This window comes from Ranitomeya variabilis, chromosome 7, assembly GCF_051348905.1.
Source record: "Ranitomeya variabilis isolate aRanVar5 chromosome 7, aRanVar5.hap1, whole genome shotgun sequence".
In the NCBI taxonomy this organism is placed as follows: Eukaryota; Metazoa; Chordata; class Amphibia; order Anura; family Dendrobatidae; genus Ranitomeya; species Ranitomeya variabilis.
Window position 1 is genome coordinate 116,146,489 of NC_135238.1, and position 26,365 is coordinate 116,172,853.

The 26,365-nt window shown below is 44.3% G+C and overlaps 1 protein-coding gene across 10 annotated transcripts in view; it reads right to left on the minus strand.

Moving 5' to 3' along the window:
- The window catches only part of GULP1 (GULP PTB domain containing engulfment adaptor 1), a 1,809,167-nt gene that overhangs the window by 1,018,546 nt on the left and 764,256 nt on the right, over positions 1-26,365 (minus strand). For all 10 annotated transcript variants that reach the window (XM_077275671.1, XM_077275676.1, XM_077275674.1 and 7 more), the window contains one exon: positions 18,114-18,188. In XM_077275671.1, the coding sequence (XP_077131786.1) occupies positions 18,114-18,141 (28 nt within the window). In that variant the 5' untranslated portion in view covers positions 18,142-18,188. The remainder of the gene's footprint in view (positions 1-18,113; positions 18,189-26,365) is intronic.

The window sequence follows — 26,365 nt, forward strand, 5'->3', positions numbered from 1 at the left end:
CGATCTGACGACCAAATAAAGTTCTCGACTTCTAGCTCCGACCAGTGATATCACAGCAGGATCCAGATCGCTGCTGCATGTCAAACACAACGAGATCGCTAACCAGGACACTGCAACGTCACGGATCGTTGTTGTTCTCATTGGAAAGTTGTTTAGTGTGAAGGTACCTTAAGGGTAGCTTACATGCCTTGGGTATAAAGAGACTGAAGTAACACAGAGCTAGGAGCCAGATTTCTGAAAACCACCCAAGAGACAAGAGAAAGGACTGCAGCCAATTCATCATGGTACCATCACGAGGGACACTGATCTAGGATTCTATAGGATACAACCTAGGGGTTTTCGGCTCCGGTTGGAAGGATACAGATCTGATCCAGTGACCATCTCTGGACCATGGATATGTTTGGAGAAAGCCAGGTATGGGACCCGCTGGTCGCCTGGTTCCATGGAGATGGTCAGATAAGCCAGGTGGTGGCTCTCGTGTCAACTGGCTTTGGACCTTGTATGGACTCTATGGACAGTTCTTGGTCATCTCCCTATGCTTGTCATTACCCCTTCTCTGTGCATTCATCCACAGATGGAGTAGCGACCCTGGGAAATCCGACATCGTGTCATACTGGAAATACGTGGAGACACAGTGATATTTTATATGCATCCATGTACCCATACAATTCCAGGCATGTTGGGAATGTTCTGTTTGCTATTGTGTGCTGTGGTTCAATAAAGTATTGAAACCCTGTTTTACCTTAACCCTGTGTTGTCTGTGTAGTGTATTGCCCACTGGGAGATAGAGCGGGCGTCCAGTGGTATGAGCCGTGGTCCATGCAGTCTTGCTAAAGACAGTCGGGCCAGCGGACGAGAGCACCCACTGACTCCGTTTCTCCACAGCGTCAATATGACGCCTGTTGTGAATTCCGCTCTTGGGCTCCCTCCGGTGGTTGTAAGTGGCATTTTTGTGAGTTCTGCTCTTGGGCTCCCTCCGGTGGGTTAAGTGGTACTGCTGCTCCTTGGATTTAGTAGTCAGCAGCTGCTTCCACTGATTGTCTTTCTGGCTCGACTATTTAGCCTGGTTATAGCCTTCAGCCTGTGCCAGTTGTCAATGGTTCCTGGTTGGATTCACATCTCTGCTTGGATTTCCCTGATATTCTGACCAGTTCAGCAAAGATAAGTCCTTGCTTTGTACTTTTGCAGTCCACTTGTTGTGGACTTAATCTTTCTGCACTTTCTATGTTTTTTCTAGTCCAGCTTGTCAGTATGGATTTATTCAGTTAAGCTGGAAGCTCTGGGAAGCAGATTTACCCTCCACACCTTTAGTCAGGTGTGGAGATTTTTGTAAACTCTGTGGTGGATTTTTCTAGTTTTTAATACTGACCGCACAGTATTCTTTCCTGTTCTATTTATCTAGTTAGACTGGCCTCCTTTGCTACATCCTGGTTTCATTCTGTGTATGTCATTTCCCTCTCCACTCACAGTCAATATTTGTGGGGGGCTGTCCTATCCTTTGGGGATTTTCTGAGGCAAGATAGCTTTCCTGTTTCTATCTTTAGGGGTAGTTAGTCCTCCGGCTGTGACGAGGTGTCTAGGGAGTGACAGGAACATCCCACGGCTACTTCTAGTGTTGTGTTAAGCTCAGGAACTGCGGTCAGTACAGGTACCACCTCCTCCAGAGCACGTCCCATGTTGCTCCTAAACCACCAGCTCATAACAGACGCCTATCCATTACTAATCCTATAGTAGTGAAAGGGTTAAAAAAAGACACAGCCAGAAAAAGCATTTTAATATTCTTAATTTCACCATACTTACCACACTCAATCGCCTGCAAAAAATTAAAAATAATAAACCAACCGTATACTACCTTTCCGCCATAGTCCAATTAATAACGAGTGTCCCACGGAGATCTCCCCTATAGAACAGTGACATCAGGTGATGTCACTGCTCTATAGACCTTCAGTGACACACTGACAGGAGACGATGGCAGTGAATTTTCCCACACAGCAGTGCCACAAGTGAGACTAGGGACTATTTTCTCACAGGGGCGGAGGAATACATTGTGGGGAAAGATACCTTCCATCATTGTATTCCTGGAGCCCCTGGAGAGTGGTCACATCAGCTGACCACCATGTAGTGGTAGTTCTAGTGTGTGCAATGGGGAAAGACATGCAGGGGGAGAGGAGTGCATAGGAGCGAGAGCGAACAGGCACAGGGGGATGGAGAGCACACATGGGGAGAGAGACAGCACACATGGGGAGAGAGAGTCACCTCCAGGGTCACAGAGGGAGATATATGGGGGAAGGAGCAGGGTGACTGCAGCACAGAGTATTTCAGGAGAGCAGTGTGCTGGCCTATGGGAGATCACAGAAGAGATATATGGGGGAAGGGTATGTGATCCCTGTTGTGTGCATGCTATGTCTCTCCTGTTTTGTGACTAACATTCTTGCCATCCCCCTTCCCCCACCTTAATCCCTGTCCTGACAGCTGCCCTGCTCTTTCTCCAGGTGTCAGCTCCCTCTCTGCAGGCTGTGAATGCAGCTTACTGAAGATCACAGGGTCTGTGTGTGAGGAGGCAGAGACAGAGCAGGAGGACACAGGGCTGCGTGTGAGGAGCAGAGGATGTCTGCTCAGGACGTGCAGTGCCTGGAGTACAGAGGAGCACGGAGGTAAATCACTTGCACTCCCCACTCTCCATCCTCCGGCTCCAGTGAGCGCTTCTGTCCTGCGATAGAGAGTAAGTGGAGCTCAGCAGATAGCACTGGGCTATAATAAAATGGCGGCCAGTCACACCTACAGCAGTGAATTGTGCAGCCCACAGAGGAATGCCCAGCTCACTGCTAATGCATCTGCAATGTTAGAGATAGGGTCAGCGCCGGTCTATTATCTCCTATGTCCATGGGGTGCCGTAATATAACACTGTTAGTGTCGTGAACTGCTATGAAACCAAGATGTCAGCCCCCAGTGCCTTCTTTAAACTCATATAACACACGAAATCTGTTTCACATGCATTTATAACTTGGTTATAGCAGCATGTTATGCTACATTACAGTGATTTATTAATGATCTACAAACGCGGTACCTTCCCTTTAACATAAAACACATAAGAAGAAAAAAAAAACAGCAAATAATTTTACAAAAAACAGCAATGTCAGAAAGACAACCAATCACATATAGATCAAGGAATGTTATAGAAACCAAATCCCAATCAGGACTCACCCCCTCCTTTGTTTATATATCTAACCTATCGTTGCCCGCAAAATCCTTGGTGCTCAAATCAGCTAATCAGCGCTACTCACACTGTTAGGCCGGTTTCACACGTCAGTGGCTCCGGTACGTGAGGTGACAGTTTCCTCACGTACCGGAGCCACTGACACAAGTAGACCCATTAAAATCAATGCATCTGTGCAGATGTCATTGATTTTTTGCGGACCGTGTCTCCGTGTGCCAAACATGGAGACATGTCAGTGTTCGTGAGAGCGCACGTATTACACGTACCCATTAAAGTCAATGGGTCTGTGTAAAACACGGACCGCACATGGACGTTCTCCGTGTGCAGTCCCTGTGGCGTGCAGGAGACAGCGCTACAGTAAGCGCTGTCCCCCCCACATGGTGCTGAAGCCGCCATTCATATCTTCTCTGCAGCAGCGTTTGCTGCATAGAAGATATGAATAATAGTGTTTAAAAGAAAGATCTATCTGTCCGCCGCCCTCCCACCCCCTGTGCGCCCCTCCGCTGTTCAGAAAATAATCACCCGCTTCCCTCGTTGGCTGTCGCTGCTTCCTGTCCTGGCCGCTCCTTTTACTGTATGCGGTCACGTGGGGCCGCCGATTAGAGTCATGAATAGGCGGCTCCACCTCCCATAGGGGTGGAGCCGCCTATTCATGACTGTAAATGAGCGGACCCACGTGACCACATACAGTAAAAGGAGCGGCCAGGACAGGAAGCAGCGACAGCCAACGAGGGAAGCGGGTGAGTATTTTCTGAACAGCGGGGGGGGCGCACAGGGGCTGGGAGGGCGGCGGACAGATAGATCTTTCTTGTAAACACTATTATTCATATCTTCTATGCAGCAAACGCTGCTGCACAGAAGATATGAATCGCGGATTCTGCACCAGATGCTTGTACGTGTGGTACCCAGCACGGTGCGTGTGGTACCCAGTGGGCACACGGGCGGCACACGTGTGCCGCAAGTGTGCCACACTGATGTACACCAGAAACGTAGGGGCACACGGACACGGATAATTCCGGTACCGATTGTTTCCGGTACCGGAATTATCTGGACGTGTGAGACTGCCCTTATGCTGTTTCTAACATGGGACTCCATTCGCCGTCACCCAGTCTGTGTACTCGCACTACTCGCGCATGCGCCATTGAGCGCTGATGCCGGGAGGCACTCACAAGGTCAAGTCACTTGACCGCTCCCCGGCACAGCGATCCATCCATGCTCCCGCACACTCCCGGGAACAAGCGTCCTGCTATCCCTATGGTGATATAATCAACTAGCTCAGACAAAACATAAAAAGATGTTTTTACAGCATATATAGCCCAATAATATGCACAGTAAGTCCGGCAAAAAACTTTTCATCTTTATTGTCACATGACTGTTAGGAGAGAAAAAAGAGTCATGGGGAAATATACAGACATATTTAGAATAACATTAGGGTCCAATTTCCAGGCTCCAATTCCCCATGTCAGCTTCTCACTCCCCACCGTCAGTGACAATATCTGAAAACAAATACAAAAAAATTATTAAAAACAGGAAAAAAAAAAAAAAAAGAGAGAAAAAAAAAGGAAAAAAATTAGAAAAATCAACAAATATTCCCCAGAAAATCCCCCCTTTACAAAGGATTCCAGATACACAAATCTGTAGATTGTAATCAAGATTTAGCCCCCTTGGATATAGCATACCAAGGGTGGAAATCCATTTCATTTCTCTTTTATTTAAAATCCTCAATCTATCACCTCCCCTTCTCTGTATTGGGACTCTATCTACCACCCTAAATATAAGCTGATTGACAGAGTGCCTAAGGCTACTTTCACAGTTCCGTTGGTACTGGGCCGTCGCAAACCGTCGGCCCGACGGACGTTGTGCTAAAATCAGCACAACGTGGGCAGCCGATGCAGTTTTACAAGGCATCCGCTGCCCAGTGTGATGAGCGGGGAGGCGGGGGGGAGTTTCGGCCGCGCATGTGCGGTCGAAAATGGCGGACCCGACGCACAAGAAAACGTTTCATTGAACTTTTTTTGTGCGTCGCGGCCGCCAAAACACGACAAATCCGTTGCACGACGGATGCGACATGTGGCCATACATCGCAATGCGTCGCTAATGCAAGTCTATGGAGAAAAAATGCATCCTGCGGGCAACTTTGCAGGATGCGTTTTTTCTCCAAAACGACGCATTGCGACGTATCCCTAAAGACGGAAGTGTGAAAGTAGCCTAACCTCACAAAAGTGCTTTGGTACAGGTAGATCTATCAACTTAGTCCTAATTGTGCTCTTGTTCTTACTTATCTGTGACTTTATTTCCATCGTTGTCTCCCCCACATACATTAGCCCACACGGGCACACCAGTAAATATGTCACAAAACTAGAAGTACAGGTATATCTATTATTAATAAAGATGTTTTTTCCAGTATGGGGGGTGATAGAAACAATCACCTTTAAACATATTACTACAGCATGCACAATTAAGGCAGGGAAAATTACCCTGCCTAGGAGGACATAAAGTGGTCTGTATAGAACTTTTAAAGGTCTATCTTTCAAATTCCATCCCCTTCTATAAGAAATAATAGGAAAAGAAGCAAAATGTGGTATTGATGGTAAACAGCTCTGGAGTAAACTCCATTGTTTCCTCCAAATATTACCAATCTGTCTACTAGCTGGACCATAAGTGGAAACAAATGGTACGCGTTAGGAAAAGGTCCAACATATTTTTATGCATTTCATCTCTCGTCAAATTTTTTCCCTTTTCCTTATATCTAAAAACCTCTCTTTTCGGATACCCCCTCATTATGCATTTATTGCACATTTCATCTAATCTATGATCAATCCTCTCTACATCGGATACTATCCTACGGACACTACGGAGATCTGATAGCACTGGTTTTTTTTGTTTTTTTTTTAAATTTGATCATTTTTCTTTGTCAGAAAAAAATACTAAATTTAGTGCTTGGAAATTCGGAGACATGTTGTCAGAAGTTTATAGAATAAAAGAACAATTTACATTTTACTCAAAAGTATACCTATAAAGAGAAAAATCAGACAAACTGAACATTTTACAGTGGTCTCTTAATTTTTGCCAGAGCTGTACATATGGGGGGCCAGGACAAAGCACATATGAGGGACAGTATGGATATCTGGGGAGAGGAATGATGGATATCTGGGGGCCAGGGTGAACATATGGGCCCAGGCTGGACAAGGGACATAGAGGGACAGGCTGGGACATATTATAAAATAAAGGTGGGTAGGCTGGGTGAGATTATTAAATAAAGGGGGCCAGGATGAGGGACTTAATTACGGTTTGGGGGCTAGAATGAGGGACATGCTATATTAGTTTATGGCAACAAGTGGGAACATATTTATTTTAAGGTCCAATTAGGGACATTACAACTACTGTAATATAATTTACTTTCTATTAAACTGTTTTCCATGGGAGGAACAAAACAAGATCCTGCTACTGTGCAGTGCGGCACTACGTCGCTTTTTTTCTTCATCTAACGTAGTTTAGAAGTCAGAAAAAAAGTGAGGAATGTGTTCTGGAAGCAATCAGCTATTGATGACCGTGTGCTATTTTCTGCTGAGGCGAGTCCTGGTTGGAAGAAGTGATGGCGGTCTCTGCTGGATGAAGAAAAAAGAGAAGAAAGACATCAACTACGGACATCACTGGTGAGTCAGTGTATTACATGAACATGCACACTATTGTAATGCCGCAGTAGCATCGTACGCAGTGAAGAGGCAGTGACCCACAAAGTTCCAACACAAAGTCTCTTTAATGTGTTTCCTCACAGCATTAAAGTCCAAATCACACAAATACATATAACTTCAGAGTATATTATCAGTGTTCAGTTCACACCAGTTCATAGCACAACATATCATGTGGCTTTTAGATTGCAGTCCCTAAACACGCGGGACCTCTCCTTTTCCAGTATCCGTGGGTCGACTGCACGCCATATTACAGTCTCCAAACACAGCCTCATATGTTGCAGACACTACACATGCCAGCCCTCCTCTGACTAGTTCCCGTGGGTGTCCTGCATCACCATATCACAGTCTCTTTACTCACACAGCCGTACACAGCCCAGGATATCTTCCGGATAGCAACCAGGCACCATATTCACCTGTTTGCAATCATTACCCATGCCAGTCCTCTTTTGGGCACAGGACATCCACCTCCGGGCACAGGACTGTCCACATCCAACTCTTTCGGGAACAGGACATCCGCCTCCAGGCACAGGACTGTCCACATCCAAGACCAGTTAGCATGGACGACTTGCATCGCTGTATACGCTGTGGGTGCCAGGCTATTCAGCTGCCCTGGGTGCTGGCTCTGCTGGTCTGTTCCTCCATGCACACCTATGGACTCCGTCCATCTCCATGCATAACCTGGGGATAACACATAGGGACGCCTACCTGTGACACGAGTCACTACCTCACATTGCAATCACAGCTACACCTGCGACTCCTATGCACACCTATGGCTTTCATACACCTATGTGCGCATTCTTGGGAGCACAAACAGCACCCCCTAACTGCAACAGGGGTTACTGCCTCACACTATATACAGAGCTCTTGTGTATAATGTCACTGGTGATTGCTGTATTACCTGTACACTATACATTATATACAGAGCTCCTGTGTATAATGTCACTGGTGATCACTGTGTTACCTGTACACTTACACTATACACTGTATATTATATACAGAGCTCTTGTGTATAATGTCACTGGTGATCCCTGTATTACCTGTACACTGGCACTATACAGAGCTCCTGTGTATAATGTTACTGGTGTTCACTGTGTTATCTGTACACTGACACTATATGCAGAGCTTGCATGTATAATGTCACAGATGATCACTGTAATACCTGTACACTTACACTATACACTGTATACTATATAGAGAGCTTGTGTGTGTAATGCCACTAGTGGTAATAACAGAGTTGATAGTAGTGTGGTTTGTATTTATGATCAGTATTGTAGTATTCGGTCATTATGTAGTGGTAATTTGTTGTCTGGTCACGATGAGGCAGTATTTGTCCCTTGTATGTGATATTATTTGGTCACTATGTGGTGGAATATGTAGTCCAGTCATGATGGGTGGTATTTCTCCTTGTATGTGATGTTATTTGGTCACTATATGCTGGTAATATGTGGTCTGGTCATGGTGTGGTGGTATTTATTCCTAGTATGTGGTGTTATTCGGTCATGTGGTCTGATAATTGCATGGCAGTATTTGTTCCTTGCCTTGTATGTGGTATTATTTGGTCACTATATGGTCTGGTGATGGTATTTCTTCCCTGTATGTGGTAGTATTGGTCTTGATATAGTGGATTGTGTTGTGCATTGCAGTCATTGTTCTCGCTTATATTAATTAGGAGAATATTCTTCATTTCAATTAGGGATTAAATACTTGGAACACAGTGGCACAGATGCACTTGCAGGGGTTCTCCTGTCAAAAAAAGTAATCACCTCTCCACAGGATAAGTGATAATGTACTGCTTGGTGGGGGTCTTACTGCTTGGACCCAATCGGCAAAATGTGGAACTTTTATCCCGATTAGACCAGAGCAGCATGTGTGACTTGACCACTGAACCATTCATTCCCTCTGTGCCTACGAGTGCTGCACTTGTTTTTTTCTGGAATCCCCAAAGAGAAAGAATGGAATTGTGGTCAGACATCTCACCAGCAGCTCCATTTTAAAATGGGGATAAGTGTCCTGTCAGGGATAACACTTTGTCATTCTTCTGATCGGTGCAGTTTCTAATTGTTGGACCCCAGCGATCACCTATCCTGTGGAGCCCATAGATCGGTGATCACTTGTTTTAACCAAAGAAACCTTTCATGTAAACTACAGTATTTGTACATCCTGGTTATGGTGTGTGCACAGTTGATGTACAGGAGCCGCCTGTGTTTTGCAGCCAATGCTCCACTATTACAGCTAACAGGTACTTGCATATAGCTGTAGTGTGGCCTCTGGGGTCAATTCCCCGTGTGGGCCCCAGACACCCCAGTCCGACCCTGGCTGTGACATATGAGGAATATGAGGTGTGAAATATTTATGTAGGCCGCTGCTATATTACAGCATAATGCAAGTGACTGGGGTCACATTGCAGGTAGCTAACTAGAGCAACATACAAGCATAAAAAGTTACAGCCAGTTGAATTTTTCTGAGCAGGGCTTGTAGGTTCCAACATGACCCCATTCAATTTCATTATGCTGCAGCACAGCATCATTGTATAAGGATCTTTGGTGGCATAAGGTGTGAATTGTTGCGACCATAAATACCAGTGACTTGGGTTTCTCAGGACGTATGATGTTATTGCCATCAGATTTTTCCCACTCATGCCACATACCCTCAGACAAGTCTGGAACCCCAGATGTAAAGCTATAGCAAGGAAGGATTCAGTCCATTTTATAAAAATAAAGTGGACTTTGCTGTTAGAACTTGTAAAATATACATACAGTAGCAGTGTTGGGCAGATTGATTTGCAGGACTTCAGTCCATCTGTCAGGTCAGTAGTCTGTGGCTGCTGTACAGGAGACTTGCAAATCTATTACCTCCTGAGCTACCCAGCACGGGTTTTGATTAGTCGGGCTGCAATCATCACGTCAGAGCTTGTTTTTTGTGGGATGAGTTGTACTTTTGAATGACACCATTGTTTTAACACATCATGTGCTGGAAAACAGGAAAAAAATTCAAGTGCGGCGAAGTTGCAAAAAAGTACAATCCCACACTTGTTTTTTGCTTGGCTTTTTTTTACTATATTCACTAAATTCTAAAACTGACCTGCCATTATGATTCTCCAGGTCATTTCGAGTTAATTGACACCAAACGTTTCTAGGTTCTTTTTTATCTAAGTGGTAAAAAAAAATTCCAAACTTTGTTAAAAAAAAAAATTGCACCATTTTCTGAAACCCATAGTGTCTCCATTTTTCGTTATCTTGGGATGGGTGAGGACTTACTTTTTTGCGCTCTGAGCTGATGTTTTTAATGATACCATTTTGGTGTAGGTAAAATCTTTTGATTGCCTGTTATCGCATTTTAACCCCTTCACCCCCAAGGGTGGTTTGCACGTTAATGAACGGGCCAATTTTTACAATTCTGACCACTGTCCCTTTATGAGGTTATAACTCAGGAACGCTTCAACGGATCTTGGCGATTCTGACACTGTTTTCTCATGACATATTGTACTTCATGATAGTGGTAAAATTTCTTCGATATAACTTGCGTTTATTTGTGAAAAAAATGAATATTTGGCGAAAATTTTGAAAATTTCGCAATTTTCCAACTTTGAATTTTTATGCCCTTAAATCACAGACATATGTCACGCAAAATACTTAATAAGTAACATTTACCACATGTCTACTTTACATCAGCACAATTTTGGAACCAAAATTTTTTTTTGTGACGGAGCTATAAGGGTTAAAAGTTGACCAGCAATTTCTCATTTTTACAACACCATTTTTTTTTAGGGACCACATCTCATTTGAAGTAATTTTGAGGGGTCTATATGATAGAAAATACCCAAGTGTGACATCATTCTAAAAACTGCACCCCTCAAGGTACTCAAAACCACTTTCAAGAAGTTTATTAACCCTTCAGGTGTTTCACAGGAATTTTTGGAATGTTTAAATAAAAATGAACATTTAACTTCTTTTCACACAAAATTTATTTCAGCTCCAATTTGTTTTATTTTACCAAGGGTAACAGGAGAAAATAGACCCCAAAAGTTGTTGTACAATTTGTCCTGCGTACGCTGATACCCCATATGTGGGGGTAAACCACTGTTTGGGTGCATGGCAGAGCTCGGAAGGAAAGGAGCGCCATTTTACTTTTCAATGCAAAATTGACTGGAATTGAGATGGGACGCCATGTTGCATTTGGAGAGCCCCTGATGTGCCTAAACATTGAAACCCCCCACAAGTGAAACCATTTTGGAAAGTAGACCCCCTAAGGAAATTATCTAGATGTGTGGTGAGCACTTTGACCCAACAAGTGCTTCACAGAAGTTTATAATGCAGAGCCGTAAAAATAAAAAATCATATTTTTTCACAAAAATGATCTTTTTGCCCCCAATTTTTTATTTTCCCAAGGGTAAGAGAAGAAATTGGACCCAAAAAATTGTTGTGCAATTTGTCCTGAGTACGCTGATACCTCATATGTGGGTGTAAACCATTGTTTGGGCGCAGGGCAGAGCTCGGAAGGAAAGGAGCGCCATTTGACTTTTCAATGCAAAATTGACTGGAATTGAGATGGGACGCCATGTTGCATTTGGAGAGCCCCTGATGTGCCTAAACATTTAAACCACCCACAAGTGACAACATTTTGGAAAGTAGACACCCTAAGGAACTTATCTAGATGTGTGGTGAGCACTTTGACCCAACAAGTGCTTCACAGAAGTTTATAATGCAGAGCCGTAAAAATAAAAAAAATCATATTTTTTCACAAAAATGATCTTTTCGCCCTTATTTTTTTATTTCCCCAAGGGTAAGAGAAGAAATTAGACCACAAAAGTTGTTGTGCAATTTGTCCTGAGTAAGACGATACCCCATATGTGGGGCTAAACCACTGTTTGGGCGCATAGCAGAGCTCGGAAGGGAAGGAGTGCTATTTTACTTTTCAATGCAAAATTGACTGGAATTAAGATGGGATGCCATGTTGCGTTTGGAGAGCCCCTGATGTGCCTAAAAATTAAAAACCCCCACAAGTGACATCATTTTGGAAAGTAGACCCCCTAAGGAACTTATCTAGATGTGTTTTGAGAGCTTTGAACCCCCAAGTGTTTCACTACAGTTTATAACGCAGAGCCGTGAAAATAAAAATTCTTTTTTTTTTCACAAAAATGATTTTTTAGCCCCCAGTTTTGTATTTTCACAAGGGCATCAGGATAAATTGGACCCCAAAAGTTGTTGTCCAATTTGTCCTGAGTACGCTGATACCCCATATGTTGGGGGGGAACCACTGTTTGGGCGCATGACAGAGCTCGGAAGGGAAGGAGCGCCATTTGGAATGCAGACTTAAATGGATTGGTCTGCAGGCGTCATGTTGCATTTGCAGAGCCCCTGATGTACCCAAACAGTACAAACCCCCCACAAGTGACCCCATATTGGAAACTCGACCCCCCCAAGGAACTTATCTAGATGTGTTGTGAGAACTTTGAACCCCCAAGTGTTTCACTACAGTTTACAACGCAGAGCCGTGAAAATAAAAAATCTTTTTTTTTCCCACAAAACTTATTTTTTGGGCCCCAGTTTTGTATTTTCCCAAGGGTAGCAGGAGAAATTGGACCCCAAAAGATGATGTCCAATATGTCCTGAGTACGCTGATACCCCATATGTTGGGGTAAACCCCTGTTTGGGCACACGGGAGAGCTCTGAAGGGAAGGAGCACTGTTTTCCTTTTTCAACGCAGAATTGGCTGGAATTGAGATCGGATGCCATGTCCCGTTTGGAGAGCCTCTGATGTGCCTAAACAGTGGAAACCCCCCAATTATAACTGAAACCCTAATCCAAACACACCCCTTACCCTAATCCCAACAGTAACCCTAACCACACCTCTAACCCAGACACACCCAACCCTATTCCGAACCGTAAATGTAATCCAAACCCTAACCCTATCTTTAGCCCCAACCCTAACTGTAGCCCCAACCCTAGCCCCAACCCTAGCCCTAACCCTAGCAATAACCCTAGCCCTATCACTAGCCCTAACACTAGCCGTAACACTAGCCCTAACCCTAGCCCTAACCCTAGCCCCAACCCTAGCCCTAACCCTAGCCCTAACCCTAGCCCCAACCCTAGCCCTAACCCTAACCCTAGCCCTAACCCTAGCCCCAACCCTAGCCCTAACCCTAGCCCTAACCCTAGCCCTAACCCTAGCCCCAACCCTAGCCCTAACCCTAGCCCTAACCCTAACCCTAGCCCCAACCTTAGCCCTAACCCTAACCCTAGCCCTAACCCTAGCCCCAACCCTAACCCTAGCCCTAACCCTAACCCTAGCCCTAACCCTAATGGGAAAATGGAAATAAATACATTTTTTTTATTTTGTTATTTTTCCCTAACTAAGGGGGTGATGAAGGGGGGTTTGATTTACTTTTATAGCGGGTTTTTTAGCGGATTTTTATGACTGGCAGCTGTCACACACTGAAAGACGCTTTTCATTGCAAAAAATATTTTTTGCGTTACCACATTTTGAGAGCTATAATTTACCATATTTGAGTCCACAGAGTCATGTGAGATCTTGCTTTTTTGCGGGACGAGTTGACGTTTTTATTGGTAACATTTTCGGGCACGTGACATTTTTTGATCGATTTTTATTCCGATTTTTGTGAGGCAGAGTGATCAAAAACCAGCTATTCATGAATTTCTTTTGGGGGAGGCGTTTATACCGTTCCGCGTTTGGTAAAATTGATAAAGCAGTTTTATTCGTCGGGTCAGTACGATTACAGCGATATCTCATTTATATCATTTTTTTTATGTTTTAGCGCTTTTATACGATAAAAACTATTTTATAGAAAAAATAATTATTTTGGTATCGCTTTATTCTCAGGACTATAACTTTTTTATTTTTTTGCTGATGATGCGGTATGGCAGCTCGTTTTTTGCGGGACAAGATGACGTTTTCAGCGGTACTATGGTTATTTATATCAGTCTTTTTGATTGCGTGTTATTCCACTTTTTGTTCGGCGGTATGATAATAAAGCGTTGTTTTTTGCCTCGTTTTTTTTTTTTTTTCTTACGGTGTTTACTGAAGGGGTTAACTAGTGGGGCAGTTTTATAGGTTGGGTCGTTACGGACGCGGCAATACTAAATATGTGTAGTTTTATTGTTTTTTTTTATTTAGCTAAAGAAATGTATTTATGGGAATAATAAATATATTTTTTTTTCTTTATTTAGGATTTTTTTTTTTTACACACGTGGAGAATTTTTTTTTTACTTTTTTACTTTGTCCCAGGGGGGGACATTAAAGATCGGTGATCTGACAGTGTGCACAGCACTCTGTCAGATCTGCGATCTGCTGTGCAGGGCTGCAGGCTTACCAGCGCCTGCTCTGAGCAGGCTCTTGGTAAGCCACCTCCCTCCCTGCAGGACCCGGATGCCGCGGCCATCTTGGATCCGGGACCTGCGGCGAGGAGGGAGGTAGGAGACCCTTGGAGCAACGCGATCACATCGCGTTGCTCCGGGGGTCTCAGGGAAGCCCGCAGGGAGCCCCCTCCCTGCGCGATGCTTCCCTATACCACCGGCACACCGCGATCATGTTTGATCGCAGTGTGCCGGGGGTTAATGTGCCGGGGGCGGTCCGTGACCGCTCCTGGCACATAGTGCCGGATGTCAGCTGCGATATGCAGCTGACACCCGGCCGCGAACGGCCGCGCTCCCCCCGTGAGCGCGGCCGATCGCGTATGACATACTATCCCGTCGGTGGTCATACGGGCCCACCCCACCTCGACGGGATAGTACGTCTAATGTGAGAAAGGGGTTAATGCAATGTCGCAGAGACCAAAAAAATGTAATTCTTGCGTTTTGACTTTTTTTCTCACTATGCCATTTAGTCATTGGGTTAATCCTGTTTTTTATTGATAGATCGGGCAATTCTGAATGCAGCGATACCAAATATGTGTATGTTTGATTTTTTTATTGTTTTATTTTGAATGGGGCAAAAAGGGGGGGTGATTTCAACTTTTATTTTTTTATAATAGTCACCATGGGAGACTAGAAGCTGCCGTAACCCAATCAACTTTGCTACATACAGGAGATGATCAGATCGCCTGTATGTAGCAGAATTACTCACTTGCTATGAGCACCGACCACCAGGTGGCTCTCATAGCAATCCGGTGTTGATAACCGTAGAGGTCTGTAGGAGACCTCTGGTTGTCATGCCAACCCATCGGTGACCCATGATCACGTGATGTGGGTCACCGATGGGCATAATTCTGGTGCGATTGCCGGAAGCGCCTGTTAAATGCCGCTGTCAGCGTTTGACAGTGGCATTTAACGGGTTAATAGCTATGGGTGAATTGCGATTCCACCTGCGGTTGTTACGGGCACATGTCAGCTGTTCAAAACAGCTGACATGTCCCAGGAAAGATGTGGGCTCATCGCCGGAGCCCACATCAAAGGGATGGCCTCCGACATCTGCATACTATTACGATGTAGGAAAGAGGTTAAAAAAGGAAAGACGAGTCCAAAGGATTGGTTGCACTTCCTGAATTTAAAAAAAAATATATAAATATTTGTTATAGAGCAAACACAAAAACATAGACAAGAGGAAAACAATTAGAAAGATGCAATGACACTAGGATACAACCCATATGACTAGCATGATAACCTATAGAGCAATTAATGAACATTTAACATATTTAAAATATTGGACAGCACGGTGGCTCAGTGGTTAGCACTGCAGCCTTGCAGCACTGGGGTCCTGGATTCAAATCCAAGAACAACATCTGCAAGGAGTTTGTATGTTCTCCCCGTGTTTGTGTGGGTTTCCTTCGGGTTCTCCGGTTTCCTCCCACATTTCAAAGACTCATAGGGAATGTAGATTGTGAGCCCCAATGGGGACAGTGAAGATGGTGTCTGTGAAATGCTGCAGATAGCGCTATATATGGAAAGCATAATAAGTAAAATATGTAATCAATAGATGCTGCCCCTAAAGTGATGACAAACAGTACTCAATAAAGAACAAATGCTGCAGTATCAAAAAGATATAAAAAGGTCAGCAGTAATGCTGTGCAATAAAGTGCCTTGTGCACAGTCACCCAGGTACATTTAAAACAAAGTCTGGAGGAAAATACTGAGCCTTGGGCGATAGAATAAGTGAGTATTTTATTGGTAAAACGTTACTCAAAGGTAAAAATCAACAAAAGAGCTTGAAATGGGAAGGAAAGAGTTCATGCAACATGATTCAACGCCAGACCGTCGTCTTCATCAGGCGCTTGTCACTGGTTGCATTACACACATTGGGATGACAGGAAGATTAGTGCGGTAACCCCCGACCTCATTTAGAAATTGGGCAATACAAAAGTACTATAAACAGTGCAGAGTAAAAATAGATTATTGCTATTATTATTATTTTAATTATTGCTATATATCCTTATGTTTTATGTCTACTTTTATTGTAACCTCTGGTGTTTACTTTGCATTTTTCTGCAAAAGTCCACAAAGAAAAAAAGAAAATGGAGACATCTGATCTTGATCTTAGCAGTGCATCAAACTGACCATCCAAAGCTATGTGTGAGCTAAAACCTGGACAGCGCACTGAGGCCATGCTAGTTGTAGGCTACTGATGGCTCGCTCTCGCTGACAGTTTGCATGGACAGGTTTGAGAAACTTCCCATAATTGTTTTTTTCATACAAGAAAAACTGATGAAAACTGTTGGTAAAAACAAACACGTGAAATAAACAGTTGCACTAAGTTGCCATGGCAGGAGTTATAGCTTTGTTTAAAGTGAATGTGTTAACAGGATTTTGGTATGTAATCTAACAGCAGCATGAAGTAGGGACAGAGACCCTGATTCCTGCGATGTATCACTCAGTTTCCTGGGTGCAATAAGAATGATAGAATCACAGTATACCCTGCCGTGGATTTAGAAGAGGTCAGTAGTTGAGCTGTGTGTAACAAACACCCACACCACAGCTATCTGTGTACAGTGTATAACTACAGAAAGCTGCTAACTGGGGGTGCGGTTGGACTAGGAGGCATGTGGGCAGCTTGTGTTAATCTCCTGCTGATAAAACTTTGATTGTATTGAAACAGCAAAATACAGCTTAGCAACTAACACATAGCTGGGATTAGGTTCTCTTCACCTACATCATAATGCTATCAGATTAGATAGAAAAAGCCTGGTGATAGATTCCTTTTAATAGGGAAGTCACATTCTGGACAAGGGTTGTCTAGACCAAAGAAAACTGGACAGTAAGGCTGGAGTTACACGTGCCTTGTGATAGCAATTTTTAGGCAAGTCTAAACCAAAAAGATGTATGCAACTTAAACTATTTTTGAACAGTGATTTGTGCAATTACAAAGAAGTCACATCTGAGTTGTAGTTGATGAATCTGATATTTCCGGTACCTGAAAAAATGGTACCAGAGATATCCGTGTCCATGTGTGTACTATTTGTGGCACACGTGTGCCGCCTGAGTGCCGCATCAGAACCACACGGACGGCCACCGGGGAAGAAGCGCTACAGTTAGCGCTGTTCCCTGGCAGCTGGTGCTGATGCCGGATTTTACCATTCTCCCCTGCTCTGCTGGCGATCGTCGAGAACAGATTACAATGCTGTATGAACGATGACAGCACAGAAAAAACACAGATATGTGCATAGACCCATTCATTTGAATGGGTCTAGGTGTGTCAGTGTCTCCGGTACGTGTGAAAACTGTCACCATAACAAACAGAGCAATCATGAACCCCCTATGTGTCCAGCGCTGGCTTTACACTACAGCTGTTTTGGCTGCAGAGGGGTTAACACATCAACATTGCGCATTGCTGCCGCTGCCAATCACTGAGCATGGTGGCTTGCGCCATCTCCATCAGCAGTGCCATTGATCCCACAACCTGGAAGTTCTGGGGGACAGTAGGGTTACTTCTGAGTACTTTTATTAATAGGAAATAAAGTTAACAAAAATCACCAGTCTGTGGCTGCCAATTTTCCTATTATATGAAAAACGGCAGTCCGAAAATAGTGAAAGGTACCGGTACTTGTTTAAATATTTCCTCAGAAAAATACTGATTAGAAGCATAAAATACATAAAAGGCTTATCCAATAGCATATTACAAAGAGGACAATGCAGTACATATTAGTCACAATAATTACTATGATATGGATCACTCAATTTAGAAAGAAAACACTGCACCTTTTGGATCATGAGCACCAACGAAGCCATTATTGTCATTTACAACCTACTTACCTTTCTTCCTGCTAAATGCTCGATTCATGTTGTACAATGAAATAATTTGGTCTTTTTATCTTTTTCCTTCTAAAACTAAAAGAAAAATATGTATTAGTGATATGAAACACACAAGCATGTTGTTTGCTGCATTGTTTAGCATTAAAAACAGTTACACTTTTTTTAGTTTTTAACCCCTTCACCCCGAAGCCTGTTTTCACCTTCATGACCAGGCCAACTTTTTCAATTCTTATTACTGTCACTTTATGAGGTAATATCTGTGGAACATTTCAATAAATCCCACTAATTCTGAATGGAGTTAATGTATTCTCATGACATATTGTACTTAATGTTAGTGGTAACATTTGTTTGATATGACTTGCATTTATTTGGGAAAATATCAGAAATGTAGAGAACATTAGAAAAATGTAGCAATTTTCAAAATATTATTTTTTTTGTCCTTAAATCAGGGAGTTCTATCACAAAAATAGTTAATACATAACATTTCCACATATCTACTTTACATCAGCACAATGTTTTAAACCACATTTCTTTGTTAGGAAGTTATAAGGGTTAAAAGTTGACCAGCGATTTCTCATTTTTTAAACAAAATTTACAACACCATTTTTTTAGATACCACCTCACATTTGAATGACTTTGAAGGGTCTATATGGCAGATAATACCTAAAGATGACAACATTCTAAAAACTGCACCCCTCAAGGTATTAAAACTGCATTAAAGAAGTTTATTAACCATTCACAAAAATTTCACTTTAGACCAAATTTTTTTTAATTTTGCAAAGGTAACAGTGAAAAAAGAACCACTAAATATGTTGTGCAATTTCTCCTGAGTATGCAGATACCCCCTATGTGGGGGAAAACCACTGTCTGGGAACACGGCAGAGCTCAGAAGGGAAGGAGCGTCATTTGACTTTTTGAATATCAAATTTGCTGGAACTCTCAGGTGCTTCGCAGAAGTTTATAACTTTGAGCCAAGAATATAAAAAAAATCAATTTTTTCCCATAACAATGTTTTTGAAATTTAGAATTTTCACAAAGGTAACAGGAGAAATTGCACCAAACATTTTTTGTGCTATTTCTCATGAAGTTGCCGATTCCCTCTTATGTGGGTAACAACTACAATTTTGGTGCACAGCAGGGCTTGGAAGGGAAGGAGCATCATTTGACTTTTTCAATGCAAAATTTTCTGGAATCATTAGCCGCTGCCATGTTGCATTTGGAGAGCCCCTGATGTCCCTAAGGAGTGAAAAACCCCTACAAGTGATCCTATTTTGAAAACTAGACCAATCAGGCAACTTATCTAGTTGTGTGGTGAGCACAGAAGTTTATAACGTTGAGCCATAAAAATAAAAAGTCACATTTTTCATACTGAGATGTTCTTTTAGCCTCTTTTTTTAAAAAATTGCACAAGGGTAACAGGAGAAAATGTAGAATTTGTTGTGGAAATTTTTTCTGAGTATGTAGATACCCAATATGTGGGGAAAAACTACTTGGGCGCATGGCAGAGCTCCATAAAAATGTTCTTTCAGACCCAATTTTTTTTATTTTCACCAGAGTAACAAGAGAAATTGACCTAAAAAATGTTGAGAAATTTCTCCTGAGTATAGTGGTCAAAAACTACATTTGAGGCAGTACAAAGCTCAGAAGTGCCATAATGGAGTTCAGATTTTGCTGGACTGGTTTGAGGGTGACATATCATAATAGTAGAGCCCCTAAAATACCAGAACAGCAGAACCCATCATAAGTGACCCTATATTACAAACTACACCTTTCAATGAATTCATCTAGGTGTGCAGTGGTCATATTGACACCACAGGTGTGTCACAGGATTTTATAACATTGGGCAGTGAAGAAAAATAATTAAAATTTTACCATCAAGTGTTCTTTTTAGACCAAGATTTTACATTGTCATATTGGGAAATGGGTAAAAATGGCAACAAAATGTATTCTACAATTTATGCAGAACTTAGAAATACCATATATACAGCAATGCTTAGACATAAGGCAAGATACGGACAGGGCAGAGCGCTATTTGTCTCCTGAACTTCATATACAGAGTCCCTAAGTGCTTGAAGAGCAGAATCCCCCCTCAAGTGACCCTATTTTTGGAAATTATACCCCTATGGGAGTTTATCTTCAGATGTAGTGATAATTTTGACTCCATACGTGTTTTCCAGAAAAAAGCAGCAGTGGATGTGGCTGCGTGAAATTTTCAAAACTATCATTGCAGTGCCCAGTACATTGTAGTCACCAGTACATTGTAGTCACCAGTATGTTATGGTGCCCAGCTCATGTTTCTGGAGACATTTACCTGTAAATTAGGTGGGCTCTCATCGCTATACAAATGCCAAACATGTGGATGCTAAATGTGGTTTCTGCACACTGTGGAGCTCAGAAGGGAGGAGACATTTGCATTTAGGAGCACAGAATTTGCTGACTTTCTTTTGAAGGGCAAGGAGCTATAGCGCTTTTTACAAAGCCCTTGTACTAGCAGTAACGTGAAAGCCTCCTACATTTCCACTGACAGATGACGGATCTGTGCGAGGACTTGCTTTTTTGTGCCATTCACTATAATAAAGTAACATAGTTACTCTGGACTCCATCTGGCCTCTGTTCAGTGTTGACCTTCTTTTCAGAGATGCACAAAACTGTGGTGGACTGCACTTCTATGCACGCCTAAAAAGACCGTCACCGATGGATCACAGGTCAGACTGCATACACAGTGCCTCCATCTGCCTCATTATAGGTATTCTTCCACCAAGGGATCTGTCTGAATCATGTATTTCAGAGATTTACATGGAAACCCCGGTGAAAGTGCTCAGTGTAGAACACAGGATAAATGTGAGCTGAGCCTTACTGTGATCTTTGGGAGGCAGAATTTAAAAAAAAAATCAACAACAGGTGAAGAATTGGTATTATTTATTTTTTACCCTGTTCCTCGTGCGGTATAAGTGAGTAGAAGACTTTGTTATTCGTGTCATTGCGATTACAGCAATACCAAATTTATAGCGTTTTTTTTTCTGTTTTGCTGCTGTCACACATTAAAAGACGCTTTTTATTGCAAAAACAAGTTTTTGTATCCCATTATTTAGATAGCTATCATTTTTCCATATTTCAGCTGACAGAGTCACATGAGGGCTTGTTTTTTGCTGAACAAGTTGACAATTTTACTGGCACCATTTTCGGGCACATGACATTTTTCTATTCCGAATTTTGTTAGACAGAATGAACAAAAACCCGCAATTCAGGAAGTTTTTTTATGCCATTCTGTGTGTGGTAAAATTGATGAGTCAGTTTTATTCTTTGGGTCAGTACAATTACAGCAATACCACATTTATATATTTTTTTATGTTTAGGCGCGTTACGCAGTAAAAGCTATTTTATGGAAAATAATTATTTTTGCATCGCTTTATTCTGAGGGCTACAGTCCTGCTCATCGTTTTTTGGCACCCGTGAAGTGATGTGAAATACATAATGTGAAATATCTTCTAAAAAATGAATTAAGTGAAACAGTTTAATTTTGTATGGAGCACACTAGTGTTGAGCATTCCGATACCGCAAGTATCGGGTATCGGCCGACACTTGCGGTATCGGAATTCCGATACCGGGATTCCGATACTTGCCGCGTATCGGATACCGGAATCAGAAGTTCCCAGATTCAAACTGCATGAATTCAGCCAATGAGAATGATTCCAAGTGTGGGCACATCCTGTTCAGCATGGACGGCATGAAACTACTGGCAAGGCTGTGATTGGCTGCTGAAATGATGTCATGCTGCAGTTTAAAAGTCGCTGGCACCATTTTGCGCTCACTCTGCTGTGAATTCAGTTAGTGACAGGACGCTGTTTGCTGACTGAGGGCCAGTTTAGAGATAGCGATTTGCTTCATTGTTCTTTTCCAAGGCTAATTTAGCAACCGCTGTGTTCACCTACTAATCACCTTGCTTTTGCCTTGCAGCGCTGTTTTCACAGCGATCTGCAAGGTCTCTCTGTGTGTGTGTGTGTGTGTGTGTGTGTGTGTGCAGCCCACTCTCTAGTCTGTGTGCAGCCATAGGCCATAGCTGGTTGTATTCAGTTCAGGGAGGGTGGTTCACTGCCTCATACTGTTCAATTTTTTTTTTTCAAGTAGTGAAGGCTGCTGCACATATTTTCAAAAAATTCCTATTAGTGTCTTTCCACCCGTATCCAGCTAACTTGTGGAAAAACACTACATAGGACAATGTAGAGGAGTGTTTTGGGGCTTTGCAGCGCCGTTTACGGCTGTCTGCACGGTCTCCGTGTGACTGCAGCTCGCCCTGTAGTCTGTGTGCAGCCATAGCCGGTTGTATCCAGCTCAGGGTTCTTCACTGCGTCATACCGTAAAATCAATTTTCCTTTTGTTTTAAGTAGTGCAGGCTGCAGCACATTTTTTCAAAAAATTCCTATTAGTGTCTTTCCACCCGTATCCAGCTAACTTGTGGAAAAACACTACATAGGATAACGTAGAGGAGTGTTTTTGGGCCTTGCAGCGCCGTTTACGGCTGTCTGCACGGTCTCCGTGTGACTGCAGCTCGCCCTGTAGTTTGTGAGCAGCCATAGCCAGTTGTATCTAGCTCAGGGTTCTTCACTGCGTCATACCGTAAAATCAATTTTCCTTTTGTTTTAAGTAGTGCAGGCTGCTGCACATTTTTTCAAAAAATTCCTATTAGTGTCTTTCCACCCGTATCCAGCTAACTTGTGGAAAAACACTACATAGGACAACGTAGAGGAGTGTTTTTGGGCCTTGCAGCGCCGTTTACGGCTGTCTGCACGGTCTCCGTGTGACTGCAGCTCTCCCTGTTGTCAGTTCAGCCCCCAAAAAATAAATAAATAATAAAGTTCACCAAACACACCACTTTACATTTGTGTAGGCCACACTAGCTCATATTAAAGTCTAGTCCACACTTTAGAAAATTAGTGTTTCTTATACCTGTTAGGAGCTGTTCAGGAATAAGCACACAAAGCCGTTAGTACTTTTCTGCTTATCTTTATCAGTCAACCAAGATGAAGAAGGCAGGGAGTAAGGCACGTGGGCATGGGCGCGGAGCAGGGAGAGGACGTGGGGATTCTGTGCCTGCTGCGGGCACCGGTGACTCATCAGCACCCACTTTCAGCAGGAAACAGTCGTTCATGCGCAGCTTTGTCGGAGAGCGCCGTACACCGCTGCTGAGTGAAGACCAAATTGAAGCCGTTGTTGGATGGATGGCAGCTAATGCATCGACTTCAATTAGTGCTACATCCTCTCAGACACAGAGCACTGGAGAGCACCCATCTGTCTCTTCACCACCTGCCAAATTTCCCAGGCAGACAGAGAGCCCAGGACAGGAGCCGTCTCTACTTCTGTTCTCTGAATCTCTTGGCTTGGAAACAGGGGGCCAGCCAAGCAGCATTGGAGAAATGGAAGAAGAGGAAGGGTGCAGTGATGCCCAACAGCTTTTTCCTTGAGTCTGAAGAGGCGGGTGGGCCAGTGCTTCCGGTCACCACATCGCAGGACGCATCCGCTGATGACACTCAGGTGCCACTTTCTGGTGCGTGCTCTGCTGCTGAGACTACCCAGGAGGAGCAGTTGGTGGGAGAGGGTAGTGTAGATGATGAGGTCCTTGACCCATCTTGGCGTGAGGGACAGGAAGGTGGTGGGAGCAGCTCTGAGGAAGAGATTCCCCAAACGGGCCGGAGAGGGAGGGGGAAGACTGCGGATCCTGAAGCCTCCACTTTGGCACCCGTTAGGAGCATGTCTCTTTCAAAAGCCAAAAAGGGCGCTCCCAAGACTTGCAGTGCCTGGTCCTTTTTTGACACAGTTGCAGATGACATTTGCTATGTCAAATGCAAGGTGTGTCATCACAAAGTCAAAAGAGGTTGAAATGTCAGCAACCTCAATACCTCCAACATGTGGAAAAATGTGCGGAACAGGCACGTGGCAGAGTTAGAAAAACACACTGAAGAGCTAGGCCAACCAACAGCGGCAGCTACCACCTCTTCAGCTCGTGTTGCCTCTTCCTCCAGCTCACACGCAGCTGGTTCGGCTTCCTCCCAGGATCGCCGTGGAAGAACCTCTGGCACTGTTGTCCAGAGACCCACTGTATTTCCTCCCGCAGCACCACGTTCCCAGTTATCCTCACACTCCCAGGCCAGTCTACAGCCATCGGTAGTACAGGCATGGGAGAAAAGGCGGCCTTTCTCGGCAAACCACCCACGAGCACAGGCTCTGACTGCAGGCATTGCCAAACTTCTGTCACTGGAAATGCTGTCATTCAGGCTGGTGGAGACTGACAGCTTCCGTGACTTGATGTCATTAGCAGTCCCTCAGTACAATGTGCCCAGCCGCTTTTACTTCAGCAGGCAAGCAGTCCCTGCCCTGCACAAGCATGTGGAGAAACATAAAACACGCGCTACTGAATGCCGTCAGTAGCAAGGTCCACCTCACCACCGATGCGTGGACCAGTCAACATGGACAGGGGCGATACCTTTCCCTCACTGCCCATTGGGTTAATGTCGTTGAGCCGGGTACAGATCGTGCGAGTGGCGCAGGACGTGTCCTGCCCACTCCAAGGATTGCAGGAATCCATTCTGTACGCATTGACTCCTCCTCTTACACCAGTTCCTTAGAATCATCGCTGCAGGAGCCGTCACAGTCCACCTCCACATGGACCCGTGATGAACGTTTACCTGTTACGACCGACATGAGCACAGCCGTGGCCAAACGTCAACAGGCCGTCTTGAAATTAATTTCTTTGGGGAATCGAAGCCACACAGCGCAGGAGCTCTGGAATGCCATCAAGCAGGAGAGCGATGTGTGGTTTGTGCCAGCGAATCTCCAGCCAGGCATGGTAGTGTGTGATAATGGCCGAAATCTGGTGGCAGCTCTGGGCCTCGGCAACCTCACTCACATCCCATGTCTGGCACATGTGCTCAATTTGGTCGTGCAGAGTTTTTTGAGGGACTATCCGGATCTTGATGCACTGCTGCACAAGGTCCGCCTAGAGTGTGCTCACTTGCGGCGTTCCAGCACGGCAAAAGCGCGCATTGCGGCTCTGCAGCGCCGACACCACCTGCCGGAACATCGCATCATATGTGACCTACCTACCAGGTGGAATTCCACGTTACATATGTTGGAGCGGTTGTGTGAGCAGCAGCAAGCTGTAATGGAGTACCAGCTGCATCAGGCGCAAAGAAGTCGCACTCCGCGCCGTTCAGACTTCACAACCACAGAGTGGGCCACTATGAATGACGTCTGCCAGGTTTTGCATCCCTTCGATTATTCCACGCGGATGGCGAGTGCAGATGATGCACTAGTCAGCATGACTGTCCCCCTTATCTGCCTGCTTGAAAAATCACTGCAAGCGCTAAGGGATGATGTTGTGGAAGAGGTGGAGGATGAGGATTCAACATTTCCATCATCTTCTGGACAGTCAGCGCCACGTGGTTCCTCACAAACGCGTAGGCAGGGGACAGTTTGTGAGGAGGATGAGGAGGAGTCAATGGAGGAGGAAGACATCCGTCCAGAGGAGGGAGTTACACAATTGTCCAGTACTCAGTGTGTACAGCGAGGGTGGGGTGATGACGAGCGGGCAGAGATCACGCCTCAAGCAGGGGACAGCGTTTCTTGGCCAGTTGGCAGTCTGCAGCACATGGTGGATTACATGCTGCAGTGCCTGAGAAACGACCGCCGCATCGCCCACATTCCCAACATGTCTGATTATTGGGTGTTCACCCTCCTCGATCCTCGCTACCGGGACAACGTAGAAAGCCTCATCACACCGTTGAACCGGGAGCGAAAAATGCGGGAGTACCAAGAGACACTGGTAAATTCCATCATCTTCTCCATTCCAACTGAGAGAAGTGCTGCTAGTGCATTACAAAGCAGCTCAGTGCGTCCAGGCAGTGGAGGAGGCTCTGCACAAAGAGGGAGCAGAAGCAGTGCCTCTGCCCAAGGCAAGACCAGTATGGCCCAACTGTGGCACAGTTTTGTGTGCCCGCCACAAAAGTCTACACCATCACAGACGGCTCCAGTCAGCAGGAGGCAACGGTTCCGTCAGATGGTGACAGACTACATGTCATGCCCTCTTGCTGTACTCCCAGACGGCTCTTCCCCTTTCAAGTTTTGGGTCTCAAAGCTGGATACATGGCCAGAGCTAAGCCAGTATGCATTGGAGGTGCTGGCTTGCCCTGCGGCTAGTGTACTATCGGAACGCGTCTTTAGTGCTGCAGGTGGTGTACTAACTGACCGTCGCAAGC